We start from the raw sequence: 13624 nt of genomic DNA, 5'->3' as shown, positions 1-13624 counted from the left end.
CACAGGGTTAATAGCAGTACAAGTTATCTGGATAACCTAAGTAGCAGCCTTTAATGTACAGGGTATGCTAAGCATTGTAGTGTGCCAGTTGTACTAAGCACAAACAGTCTATACTGGTAACCACAGGGTGCTTGCAGGCAGTGTCGGACTGGAGCATGAAGGGCCCACAGGGGGAATTAAGTGGTAGGGGCCCATGCTTAAGCAGTGAGGTCATCCACCAGAGGGGGTGTGGCAAGCCACCACAGACACTTGGCTAATCAATCTTGGTGTAGTTTCTATAGAATGGAATCAAGCCTCCATGTTGATCAGTGCTCCTGCTCCACCTGGTAAATGACATCTAATAGAGTAAAAATCTATAATTTGAAGTCTGGAACTTGACACCTAGAAGTGAGGGTGGGCCCACTGGCAGTGAGGCCCACCGGGGATTTCCCCTATACCCCTGTGGGCCAGTCCAACCCTGCTTGCAGGGTAAAACAGTGGTGACACATTGCATTTGGGAGTCTTGTGGCAGTTAACTGTATAAAGTGCTTGGAGGTATAGTACATCCACTTAGTAAGACCACCAGTGGCAGAAGCTGGCCATAAAACCATGCATGTGCAGTAGTGCATATCAGAGATCAGGTCTCTGTAGAGAGCCATGCTGGGTCTTATAGTTTCCGCCAGATCTGGGGCCAGGAAAAGAAGCAGTGGAGAGCATTTCTCTGTAACACCCCCCTCACTCAAGACCGTCTCTTGTTACCGTAATTTCAACATGAGCATCACATATTTTTGACATCTCACCTGCAATCAGAAATAATGAAGGTGCTATGCAACAGAACATGATAAAGCACATCCACATTAAAATGTGTTCAAGTCTGTATTTCTCCAAGAACACATTTAAGACATGAGATATTTGACCATTGATTGACAAGTCTGCAACATTGTTTTCACTAGTCTCATTAAAATACTTTGACTGAGGCATTATTTATCAGCTCTCTAATGACATGGTGTCTGATAGTGATATGCTTGAACATACCATAATGCTTAGTACTGGAAGAAATATCTATTGCTTCTCTACTGTCACAATTAATGTTGATAGTTTTATCTACACTAGAAATATCTAACTCACACATAGGGCAAAATTTACTAAGCAGTGAGTTCTATACCCTGGTGGTTTGGTGGTGATTTTGCTATACGCAGATTTACTAAGGCCAAAACCGCCATCAAAGCACACTTTAGAATAGAGTAGAATAGAAAATAATTGAATATCAAAGCACCATCTATATTTTTGATCATAGAAAAATGAAAAAAATAAACCCCAGATTTACGTTGATCACCATTGCAAGTAATTTTTTTAACATCCTTGCACAGGTCAGGAAGTGTTGTTCTATTAAAAATGGAATTAATACAGAATTTGGTAGTGGGGACGCAGGACCTCAATTAAGTGTGTAAACCACATGCATCAATGGCAGATATTGGATGCAGATATAATGCTAGCATAGTCATCATGGCTTCAGTGATTCCCCTTCAACTGAATGATAAGACTATTTAAATTCTTAAGCTGTATCATTAGTACAAATATTGAATGCAATTCTGATGGTATTCAGCCAGTATTAATTAGTAAATACAATTTCTATAGAGTTCTAATGCTGTATCCTTAGTACAAATTAATTATTACAATTTTGTCTCCAGTCAGATGATGTTAGGTAGTCTTGGTTAGTAAATGCAATTCCTATTGGATACACGTGCTGTATTTGTTAGTTTGATTAGTTGTTGCAGTTTTGTCTCTAGTCAGGACAATCCTAATAAATAGCTGCTGTTTATATAAGCTGTTAGATTTAATGGTACAAATTATCTCTTATAGTAGATAAGTGTAATAAAACCTGTAACTGTTTTCAGTTCCTGGCCAGAGAAATAAAGTACCTTTTATAATAGACAAACAGAGATGGCTGGGTCCTTTCCTCTACTTGGGCAAGCTCCGGGTCTCCCCGCTGCTGGTGCAATTCAATATACATTATGCACCCTTATCAGGAGTTCCACCAGAGCTTTTATACTTGCTTCAACTTGCAAGGGATTGTTTCATAGTCAATTGTTTGAAACTAGTCTTCTTGATCCCCTTCTGGGATTAAGATACACCCCAAGAAGCAGCAGCAGCTCTAGCGCTCAAAGATTCTTCTTGGAATCCTGTATAGGTGAGGAATTAGTAAGATTTCACAAATTGGATGCAGGAGGACTTCCCCCTGATCATTAATGAGGAGATTGATGATGAAGGTGTTGGCGGTGGATTTTGCATGTGCTGGACTGTAGCTGAGAGCTGAGAAATAGCTTATGCTGGACTGGTTTTTAATTATTTTACCAGATTTTTCCAAAAACTTTGCATGAACTCGCTGCAAATGACATAACAGGGAGGAGGGTCCAAGATGGTTAAGGTCCCTTTCTCTACTTAGTGTGGTTTGAAAAATTGTTGTCAGTATTTGGGTAAACATAATTTCACATAAAAGAGGTGGCTTTTTTGGTCTTTTGCCCGGGCATGACAATAGCCTTTATCTAATCATGGGCAAGAACTGCTGCCACTGGTGGTTAATTTACTTTGAAACAAACAATGTCATCAGCATCCTCATCTGCATCAGAGACATAAATATCCACCTCATTCTGTTGCACTTCCACAGTAGCATCCTCAATTTCTATGTCACCATATTTACTTGTGCTGCTCTCCCCCATCACATTTGTAGATGGTGCAGAAATTGTATAAGGAGACTTCTCTATGAGAGCTGCATCAGACATGTCAGACTCACACATAACTCTCGTGGACATGCTAAGAATCTTCTGAAGTTTGTGAACAGTTTGTTCTTGAGTCTTAGTTTTCTTTTGTGAACTGATTTGCCGGTTTTAAAAGTCACACATGTAGACTTAAAATGAGAAGGTGTTGTATGTGAGGTTTTAGGAGATGCCTGACTGTTTGAAACACCAGTAGTAGGATCACCACTTGCAAAGAAGCTGCCATCACACAACATTCCACTGTATCTAGAATACATAGTTGTTGACTCTGGGTAGCTGCTGCAATCACAGTCACCCTTTGGTTGTACACAACACACCAACCCTTTGTGAATTTAACTCTGTTTCCCTTCTTCTCCAGTACATTAATGGCAATTAGATTCATCCTTATATCAGGCATAAATAGCACATCTTCTATGTCTATAATAACTGTTTTGCTCTTAATTCTTAAGCGTACTATAATTGTCCTGACCTTCAATTAATCACACAGTTTTGGAGACCTAAACCAACTTTCATTGCAACTAAAGTGTTATGTGGCTCTGTTATCCATGCATCAATAGTCTATATTGTGACTAACTGTTACATTTAATGCTGACTCATTCCTGCAGTCATATTTATGTAGTGAGTTGTCACTTAGCTCAATTACTCTTTTTAGGCTTTGTGCTTTTTGTGAGAAGAACAGAATTCTGAGCATTAGTCTCTACAGGTGTACACCATTGAAACTGCAGTACTGTAATTTAGCATCACCATTGCAACCTTCTCCTTGTCTAACAAGATGCCAACTGAAGTCACTTGCTCAAAGATGGATAATATTTTGTCTATTTATTAATTTATGTTCTGACATGCAGTAAGCTTTGTAGCATATAAAGTGTGCCTCCAGTTAATTTGTCTTATTAGGCCTTTGTCCTCATAAGACATCTGTAAAACCACCTACAGTATATCTCATGTGCGGTTGTCTTTCCATGTATAGTGGAATATACATGCTGCTCCATGGTGTAGCCTATTATCCCCATGGCTATATACACACTACCCAGGCTTAGATTATCACTGGGATTACTAGTAACATTCCATAGCTTTTCCCACTTTAATTGAATTTGCATGGCAAACTTCCATGTAGTCAAATTTTCTGATCCTGCTAGTTTTGCAATGCTCATGCTGATCCCTGCACTGTACATATTAATACCAGTATATAAGGGATTTTCTTGTACTTACTCAGATCCTCTTATTCTGTGTTGTCTGCAATCTTTGCTCTTGGTATCATCTGTCTTCAAACCGGGGAGTCTGGACACATCGGCTTCCAGAATTATGCATGATGGAGTCCTGGGCACATAACCTGTTAGCAAATTTTCTGGGTTCTATGTTGTTGGTTGGTACATTAACTGAGTCCACTTTATCTATCTCCAAGGCAGTAAATAGGGCCTGATTCAGAACTGGACACTGAAAGAGCGCTTACTCTGAATCAGGGTGTTTTTTTTGTGCGTCCACATAGCTGTGGGTGACCACCCACAGCTATTGTGAGCATCCAGGTGATGGTCGCAATGGTGATGGTCCCTTGTGGTAGGGTCTCATTCCCGCAAGCCACAGTGAGCTTCTGACTAATAGAGCTGTAAGCTCACCACTGACATCACTTGTGATATCAATGGGGCTGCCCCCAAACGGCAGGTGTTCCATCCGCCCCCAAACGGCAGGTGTTCCATCCGCCTCCGTTTGGCCAGCCACCCACCCCCTGTCTGCCTCCAAAACTCAAAATCGACAGCCGCCCCCTTTTGGTGCGAGACCTGGAGTGACGGAGCGCACGTCGGAGCCGGCTGGGACCAATGGGTTCTTGGTCACCTCCATGGATGGAGGCCACTATGCTCACTGGGACCTTCAAAGCAGCAGATATTTTTCAGTACCCTTCCCCAGATTTGTGCCTCGAGACAATCCTGTCTCAGAGCTCTACAGGCAATTCCTTGGACTTCATGCTTGGTTTCTGCTTTGACATGCACTGTCAAGTGTGGGACCTTATATAGACAGGTGTATGCCTTTCAAAATCATGTCCAAACAACTGAATTTACCACAGGTAAACTCCACTTAAGTTGTAGGAACATTTCAAGGAAGCAGGATGCACCTGAGCTCAATTTTGGGCTTCATGGCAAAGGCTGTGAATACTTATGTACATGTGATTTCTTGGGTCTTTTTTTTATTAAATTTGCAAAAATCTCAAAAAAATGTTTTACATGTCATTATGGAGTATTGTGTGTAGACTTGTTAGGACAAAAATTTATGTATTCCATTTTGGAATAAGCCTGTAACATAACAATATGTGGAAAAAGTGAAGCGCTGTGAATACTTTTTGCTTTTTGGATGCACTGTATGGCTCCCACAGAGCCATGATCTTAACATCATCAAGTCTGTCTTGGATTACATGAAGAGACAGAAGGATTTAAGCAAGCCTACATCCACAGAAGATCTGTGCTTAGTTCTCCAAGATGTTTGTAACTACCTCCCTGCTGAGTTCCTTCAAAAACTGTGTGCAATTGTACCTAGAAGAATTGAAGAATTGATGCTCTTTTGAAGGCAAAGGGTGGTCACACCAAATATTGATTTGATATAGATTTATCTTCTGTTCATTCACTTTGCATTTTGTTAATTGATAAAAATAAACTATTAACACTTCTATTTTAGAAAGCATTCTTAATTTGCTAAATTTTTTCCACACCTCCCTAAAAATTTTGCACAGTACAGCATATATACACACTAGAGTTACATTATTATGACCACCAACTAATAGCCAGAGTAACCGCCGTGTACAGCATGGACAGCTGCTAGATGGGCTGGGAGTTACTCAATAAGGTGCTGGTAGGTTGGCACAAGTATCTGTAGACATGCTCACTGCAGTGCATAAATACAGCTGGTGGAAGGTGTGTGGTGGAGTATCCATATAGTGAGCACAACAATCAAGTTGGTCCCACTTATGCTCAATTGGGTTCAAGTCTGGGGAATTAGGGGGCCAGGGAAGTACTTGGAAGTATTGGTCCTGCTCGCCCAACCACTGTCAGACATTTCTAGCCATGTGACATGTCGCATTGTCTTGGAAGATCCCATCCGCCTCAGGGAAGACAATCAGCATGTGTGGGTTTATGTGCTCTGCAAGAATGGATTCATAACCAAATCAGTTGAGAGTGCTTTCCACATGGATGATTGGGCCCAGAGAATGCCATGAAAATATACCCCAGACCATAATGTTGTCACCACCAGCTTGTGTTCTTCCAGCATTGGTTGCAGGGTGTTTGTTCCCCTATGTTTCTCCCTAGATACGCCAACGTCCATCCATTCGATTAAGCAGAAAACATGACTCTTCAGAGAAGGCAATGCTTCGCCAATAAGTGGAGGTCCAAGTCTAATACAGGCATGAAAATTGAAGCCTTTCCTGCTCAGACTTCAGTTGCATAGACTGCATGTGTGTATTCCAATGAGCACACAATTCTGTGAATTAGCAGCTCCACCATTTTGTGAGTGACATCAATCTTACTCTGCGAGAGTGCTGAATCTGCAGTTAACCACAGGGTGTGATGGCATACCATATCTGTATTATGCAAGGAACATATCTAGTAAGGCATCAGCCTTAATGATCATAATTTCATTGCTTTTTGAAGTTTGAGTGGCAGAAATTCAATAGGTTTTGTGTAATTTCAAATAATATCTAAGAAGCCTTAATGGTATATGTGAATTTTAAAATGTATTAACGTTTGGAGGAGCAAACTGGGCCACCTGCAGGGGAGAAGAACAACAAAATGGTACATTAGCGCAGGTGGAGGAAGGACGCGCACATGAGGTCTTCTGTGGATGCACAGGGAGAGGCTGCTGTGGGGGCGGGCTGCAGAAGTGCAGGGCAGCGGCAGCAGTGGGGTGCGGATCAGTGGCAGCAGTGGAGCAGTGCACAGAGTATTTAGGAGGCGACAGAGGTGCTCACTGGCGCTTGGCACGCATCTGAGAAAATAAGACAGAGAAGCATTGATGAATCAGTGAGATCCATCTATGCATATGTATTAAAATGTGAATTGTGTAAAATAAAATATAAAATAAGGGACATGCTTCACCCCCTAACACAACCTGCCCCTGGCTTTTCACTGCCGGTCCTGGTTGTGAAAATATGGAGGACAAATGACGTAGAGGTCCCACATATTAAGCAGGACCAGCGCCAGGCAAATCAGAACCAGTCCTGTTTGCCAAAATACAGGTGACAAATGATGTAAAGGTCCCCTGTATTCAGCGCAACCAGCATTGGGCTCTGAGCCAGTCCTGGTTCTGGAAATACAGGAATAAAAATGAATAGGGTTCCCCAGTACCCACGTATCTTTCAGAACCAGCACCAGACTTTTTATAGCGGGAGGGTAATGCCACAGCCAGGGAGCCTTTTCACCAAGCCCCCCAGCCAAAATATCACCCTGACCACTAGTCAGCCAAGGCAGGGTATCCCTGGAGAGCTAGAGACCCCCCAATTTAGGGGTCCAACTCTCCAGGGCACCTCAGGCCCAGGCTGATATCCGTGGCCTATCCCCGGCACACCTGGCCAGTGGGTGCCGGATTGATAGTGTAGTGTGGTGCATATGAAAGTATAAAAATTGCCTTTTGCAGTAGTGCTACAGGTTTTAGCAGGCCTCCCCTTCATACTGGTACTTGGAGAACCACAAGTACCAGCAAGTGGGTGATTAAGGGCCTGCTGGTACCTATAGTACCCCTGTAAGACATAAATCAAAAAATGATAATGCGTACCAATATTATTAACTACTGCTGACACAGTTACTCGGTGCAGTGCTATATCACGGAGGGGACCCCCCCAGATATGCAGCTTAGCACATAGAGATCTGTGGATAGAGCAGGGCAGTGGAAATAAAGACACTCATTATTTGCATAAATTATTTCTCAGCAACATTTGCACATGTAATGATGGGATGATGTATGATATATGATATATGAAATAAGGTCATAAATCCCTGTGGGAGATATACAACCACATTAGAAGCAGTAGGATACTAAAGATGCTGAAATGCTCATGATATAAGCATAAGATTTCATCACTGTAAGAGTGATAACTAGAGAGAGGAACCACACATTGGATGTGATGAGACAGCAGTGGGTTCAATAATAGAAATAAAGAACTCTATAGCTGTGTATAAAGAATCCTAATAGTCATGTGTGATGATACATTATAAAGAGTGAACTGTTCATTTATATTGTATGAAGAATATGGTGAAAACCAATTCATAATATCAATAGGAGAATTATTCTCCAATATATATCTTTTTGAACAGTGAAATGATACTCTCTACACACTGTTATATATGATATCATCTAGGCAGCGTGTGTTACATAATATGAGGAAGGAATTATTCACCTTGTAACAGTGGATATTGTCAAGCATCTGTCTAGATACGGGAAATGACCAGAAATCAATGTCTATATAGTTACAAGGGGGCGATGTACCTCATATCATTTAAATCGAAATAAAGTCTATACTTGATATAGATCATACATCAATCTCACGTGTGGATTATACCATTAAGGGGACATCATTTCCACCTGAGTTCATATGTTAACCAGTCATTGATACTAACATCTGGACATCCAGTGGATTAGGAGCGCACGCATTTTATTAACACATTCATTTACATTACACACACTACCCCCCTTTTTAATATTTTGCTTTTTAGTCTTTAGATATTATGTATCAAACCATTAAAAGTTATATTTTATGTATCATTTTTTGTTGAGTCCACTGCAATGGACATTTCTTTCTTTTTCTATCAGTCTAAAGGGGGGTATCCAGTAGACGATAAAGTTGAACGATAATGATAAAATCGTTCAATAATCGTTCGATAATCGTTCAAACGTTGTTTGAACATCGTTTGCAAATCGTGCAGTAATTGTTTCTAATGATGTACGATGTGCGCTCCCGCTGGTCGTTTGATCGTCTCCTCCATCGACTGAACATGCAGGTCAATTTCACTTGATTGCTTACAAATCATTTACACATCGTTTGCACATCGATTACACATCGTTCATGCTGAACGATCAAACGATGAACCACTATCTGCCCACTATAGCTGAAAGCTCTCAATCACAGATTAAAACAACATAGTTTATTGTTAGATCTTTTGCAAATCTTTTGCAAATTGTTCAGAGTGGAAGATCATATTTCAAGGGAAACTTTAAGGGAAAATCGTTAAGAGGTTGGACAGGGATAAAATCGTGTAGTGGATGCCCCCCATATGATACTATACATTGTCCGTGGTAGCACCCTTACTTTTCCAAGTGAGAGAAAGTGATTTTTGTATGGTTTATGATAATTAAAAGTATAAGCGCATATTTGGTGTCTGGTGCAACTGGTTATTCCATTTGAAGAAAAAACTGACAGTTGGAAATTTAGATTACTCCCAAATCCTCATCTTTTATGTTTTTGCTCTGAAATTTGGCATGCAGCACCGAGTTCTACCCACGCAGGATGAATTCCTTTTTTCCTAGATTCAGCCTTAATAATAGTATGTATTATAAGGGCACGACTGTGCCCTTATAATACACACACACACATATATACATACATACATCCATCTTTCCAAAAATAGGGCCTGGACCAGTTATCCACTTGGCAGAGCAATATTCATTGGTACACGGGAAAATTTTATTAACCGTGGAATGTTCTGCATGGCTGTCATTACCCAGCATGGTAAGCCCCAGAGTGTGCATGTAATGTGAATTTTACATTTCAGTTTTAGGAGCTGCAAGGAAAAATCTGTGTTGAATGCACTTTTTTATACTTAACACATGGGGTAATACCATAGCTGCACGCAGATATGGATTAACATGTGTCATCCCTGGGATTACCGCGCATGGAAATTGGCAAGTGATTGAATAGCTTTGGGGGTTAAACACCTTATTTGCAAAAAGACTTGGATAATGATTACAGCACATGCAGACAACATTAGTAAAGATATTCATACATTTTATCATTCTCATAGTTCATATAATAAAATTGTAGGGGTACACATGTACATATTATTAAGTACTCTACAATATTAAGTACTCTAAGTGCTGCAGTAGAATGATTGTTTGTAGTGGCCATTATCTTTATAGTATCTAATTCCCCCATCTTGTACTACAGTTTATGTCTACAGTTTTAATGTTGTCTAAAATATGTATTATCTGTAATTCTATTTGTGAAGGTTATTTTTAAAGGTCACAGTCTTTTAAATAAATATATCTTTAGAGTAGATCCCTATTTCTGCCTCAGTCTTGTTTCTGTTGGGGTGATCCTTGTCTCTCTGTGGCAGTGATACTCTGACCACATCCTTAGGATAATTTCACCTGTCCAGGGGCTATTACATTGCTGCTTTATGAATCCCTTCTACATTACAGAGTATTACAAATCTGTAGGACTATGTTTTATTTCCCTAAATGGCTAATGATATACAGTATACAGTATACTCCTGAGTTCACTCAGTACTCTTTTTTAAGCTGTTCACACATTTGTGTCATCCTTCAAGAATCTGTTTTAATAATATTTTTATATTTAAAAAAAAAATGTATTGTTTTATTGATTTATTTGGTGCATCAAAGGTTGAGATGATTGAGGTAATCTACAATAAATGTTAATTACATTTTTGATTGCCCTCCTGGCAACATAGTGCTACTATCTGTGCAATGTTGACAGGGAGAGGATTACATACACACCTCGACCCTCCACCACACCAACACCAATACATGGTATTTTGAGTAATCTTATGTACCAGATAATATTTATTATTAATTATTCACCACTCAGATAACTAAGTTTACTTCCAAAAACTGCTCAGAAATTTTCAGGGTTTTTCATGAATAAATTAGGTCAAGAACAACTACAGTATTTAAAATGTATCCAACATGATTTTATTAACAACACATAACATTAATATACAGTAGTTTTGGACATTGATATAACAGAATATCGATGATCAGACCATCACAACATTGTGTCTCAGCAGTTACTACACTATACACTGGTGGCTGAGGGCTGTCCATTGCTGAGGGCTATTTATTTACATTTCCATGGAAGATGAACCTCTCTGCAGCCACCAGGTGGGGGTCATGCCATGCTGCCCGATCAACAGTGATGGCAGACACTGGGGGAGGGTTCTAGGATGCATAGGGGGCAGGGAGGTCCCTTTGCTATTGGCAATTGCTGGAAGATTATCTTCCGGCAGTCTCCCAGTGTGAGTTTATGACTGAACTCTTTGTTTGCGATCATGTCAGGCAAGTGGTTAAGCAGATTTTTGCCATGCGGTTTAGCAAACTGCCACTTAATACACAATGTGTTATTTGACTTTTAGTAACTTTCACATATCACAAACAGCTCATTAAAGTTCATAAAAACTTGCTGTTTTATCTGACCCAAGTTTAGTGAATTTCTTGAAGTCTTATCTTCTTTATTCCTGTCTTAGGGCCTGATTCAGCAGCGGAGGCAATGCCGATGGTTGTGCAGTTTGACGTTGCGCATGCGTGTAAGTTGCACTGTGCACATGTCACAATTGCATTGCGATTACATAGGCAAAGAGGATCCATTTGCAAAGTGAATGTCATGGGGTCAGTGTTTGGGGGTGGTAACGGAGGGCTGGTTAAGTAAACACAGGTGTTTCTGACACTTTCAACGCCATTCCATGGGTGTGCAGTAATTAGCCATAGCCATTGCATTCGCAGCATGAGACCTCTCTGCACAAGAGGAAAGGTGCAGTGTTGGTCAGACCTGCTGTACATGCTGCATTACTGCTTGCATTGCGTCGATTGTACCGATGTTTACGCAGGAGTGCGACATTGGACAGATATGAGAAGGCAACAGTGGGCCTCTTTGTGCCGGATGTGCTTTAGCAGGCATTAGCGTATTTTAGCAACTGCGATCTGTAAGTGATTACATTTGCATCTGCAGCGGTCAGACCCTTAATGATACAGACAGTGGAATTTCTTCCTGCAAAAAGGCTTTTGCCAAAAGCTTGGATTCCTCATATATTTTGGTGAAATAAGACCTTTTCCTGCCTGTTTTCTGAAATTAATTTTGAATATTTTTTATATAAACAATAGCTAGATAGACAGATAGATAGATATATAGATAGATAGATAGATAGATAGATAGATATGAGATAGATATATAGATAGATAGATAGATAGATAGATAGATAGATAGATAGATACAGTAGATAGATAGATCAATAGATTTGAGATAGATAGATAGATAGATAGATAGATAGATAGATAGATAGATAGATAGATAGATTGATAGATAGATAGATAGATAGATAGATAGATAGATTTGAGATAGATAGATAGATAGATAGATCAATAGATTTCAGATAGATAGATAGATATTAGATAGATAGATATTATAAAGATAGGATAGATATGAGATAGATAGATAGATAGATAGATAGATAGATAGATATGAGATAGATAGATAGATATTACAAAGATAGGATAGATATGAGATAGATAGATAGATAGATAGATAGATAGATAGATAGATAGATAGATAGATAGATAGATAGATAGATCAATATATTTGCGATAGATAGATAGATAGATAGATAGATAGATATTATAAAGATAGGATAGAAATGAGCTAGATAGATAGATAGATATGAGCTAGATAGATAGATAGAGAGATAGATAGATATGAGATAGATATATATATATATATATTAGATAGATAGATATTAGATAGATAGGATAGATATTAGATAGATAGATAGATAAATAGATATGGGATAGATAGATAGATAGATAGATAGATAGATAGATAGATAGATAGATATGGGATAGATAGATAGATAGATAGATATGGGATAGATAGATATTAAATTAATAGATAGATCATGAGGTACTTGTCTGAGAACCACTTCTCTCATCAATGACTTCTATCTAGTGTCTAGAAATAATGAAAAATAATCTATACTTATAATAAAGTTATAAATGTTGTGTCTGTACTTAGAATTTGTCTGTGCATGAACTATGGAGGCAAGTCATGTTTTTAAAAAAAATATGGATTTTTGTTTGTCTGTCTATCACAAGGCACATGGCACAACTGCCCCGTGATGAAGGTGCCGGTGCGCCAATCGGGCTGCCTATGGACTACTAATGTAGCTGTTTAACTGCTCCATGCCTATGAAGTCTGCTAAGTACACTGGCTGCTATTATGCACATTGCACTTTTTGATTTGTGACTGAAGGTGTCAATTTGGATGCTGCTTTAAACATGCACAATATATAAATCATCTTTTTTGCTAAATTTATATTGGTGTGCCGGTTTCTTCTGGTTATACTGGACTACACTATTGAATTATTACGACCAAGCACCCACCATATATTAAGCCTTTAAAGTGAGTGTGCATTTCTTGTTGTCTTTTATATATATATATATATATATATATATATATGTATATATATGTATATATATATATATATATATATTGCATGCGGTTATATATGTACGCACCAAGACAAATACTAGATACCATAGAGTTGCTGCTCATGTTACATGCAACCTTTCAGAGTTACTGTAGCTTTAGTGGCTTGCTCACAAGTTAGTAGCCCCAAGCTTTTTTTTGTGTTAATCCCTGAAGGAAAAACTGCAAATATTGTTTACAAAAACATATTGTGATCAATGTCTACAATATAAAATATACATAACAATATTAGATGCTACTAGTGTCTTTGTAAAATTATTTCAGCTGAGAAAAAACTGACATCCTCGCGAGCGAAGTTGTAAGCAAACACTAATATAATTATTTATCTATTTAATATTGTACTTTACTGAATGTCTGCAATGTTTTTTTTAATAGTAAATTACTTTTTGTATTTAAATCT

At 38.9% G+C, this 13624-nt stretch overlaps 1 protein-coding gene across 1 annotated transcript in view; it reads right to left on the bottom strand.

Moving 5' to 3' along the window:
- Positions 1 to 13624, bottom strand: part of LOC148479249 (vomeronasal type-2 receptor 1-like) — a 75224-nt gene that overhangs the window by 934 nt on the left and 60666 nt on the right. The window contains exon 7 of the mRNA XM_088454669.1: positions 719 to 779. Coding sequence (XP_088310795.1) covers positions 719 to 779 — 61 coding nt within the window. The remainder of the gene's footprint in view (positions 1 to 718; positions 780 to 13624) is intronic.

Source organism: Taudactylus pleione, unplaced genomic scaffold (assembly GCF_031769625.1).
Source record: "Taudactylus pleione unplaced genomic scaffold, aTauple2 ptg000627l, whole genome shotgun sequence".
Taxonomy (NCBI): Eukaryota; Metazoa; Chordata; class Amphibia; order Anura; family Myobatrachidae; genus Taudactylus; species Taudactylus pleione.
This window is presented reverse-complemented; position numbering and strand designations above follow the sequence as displayed.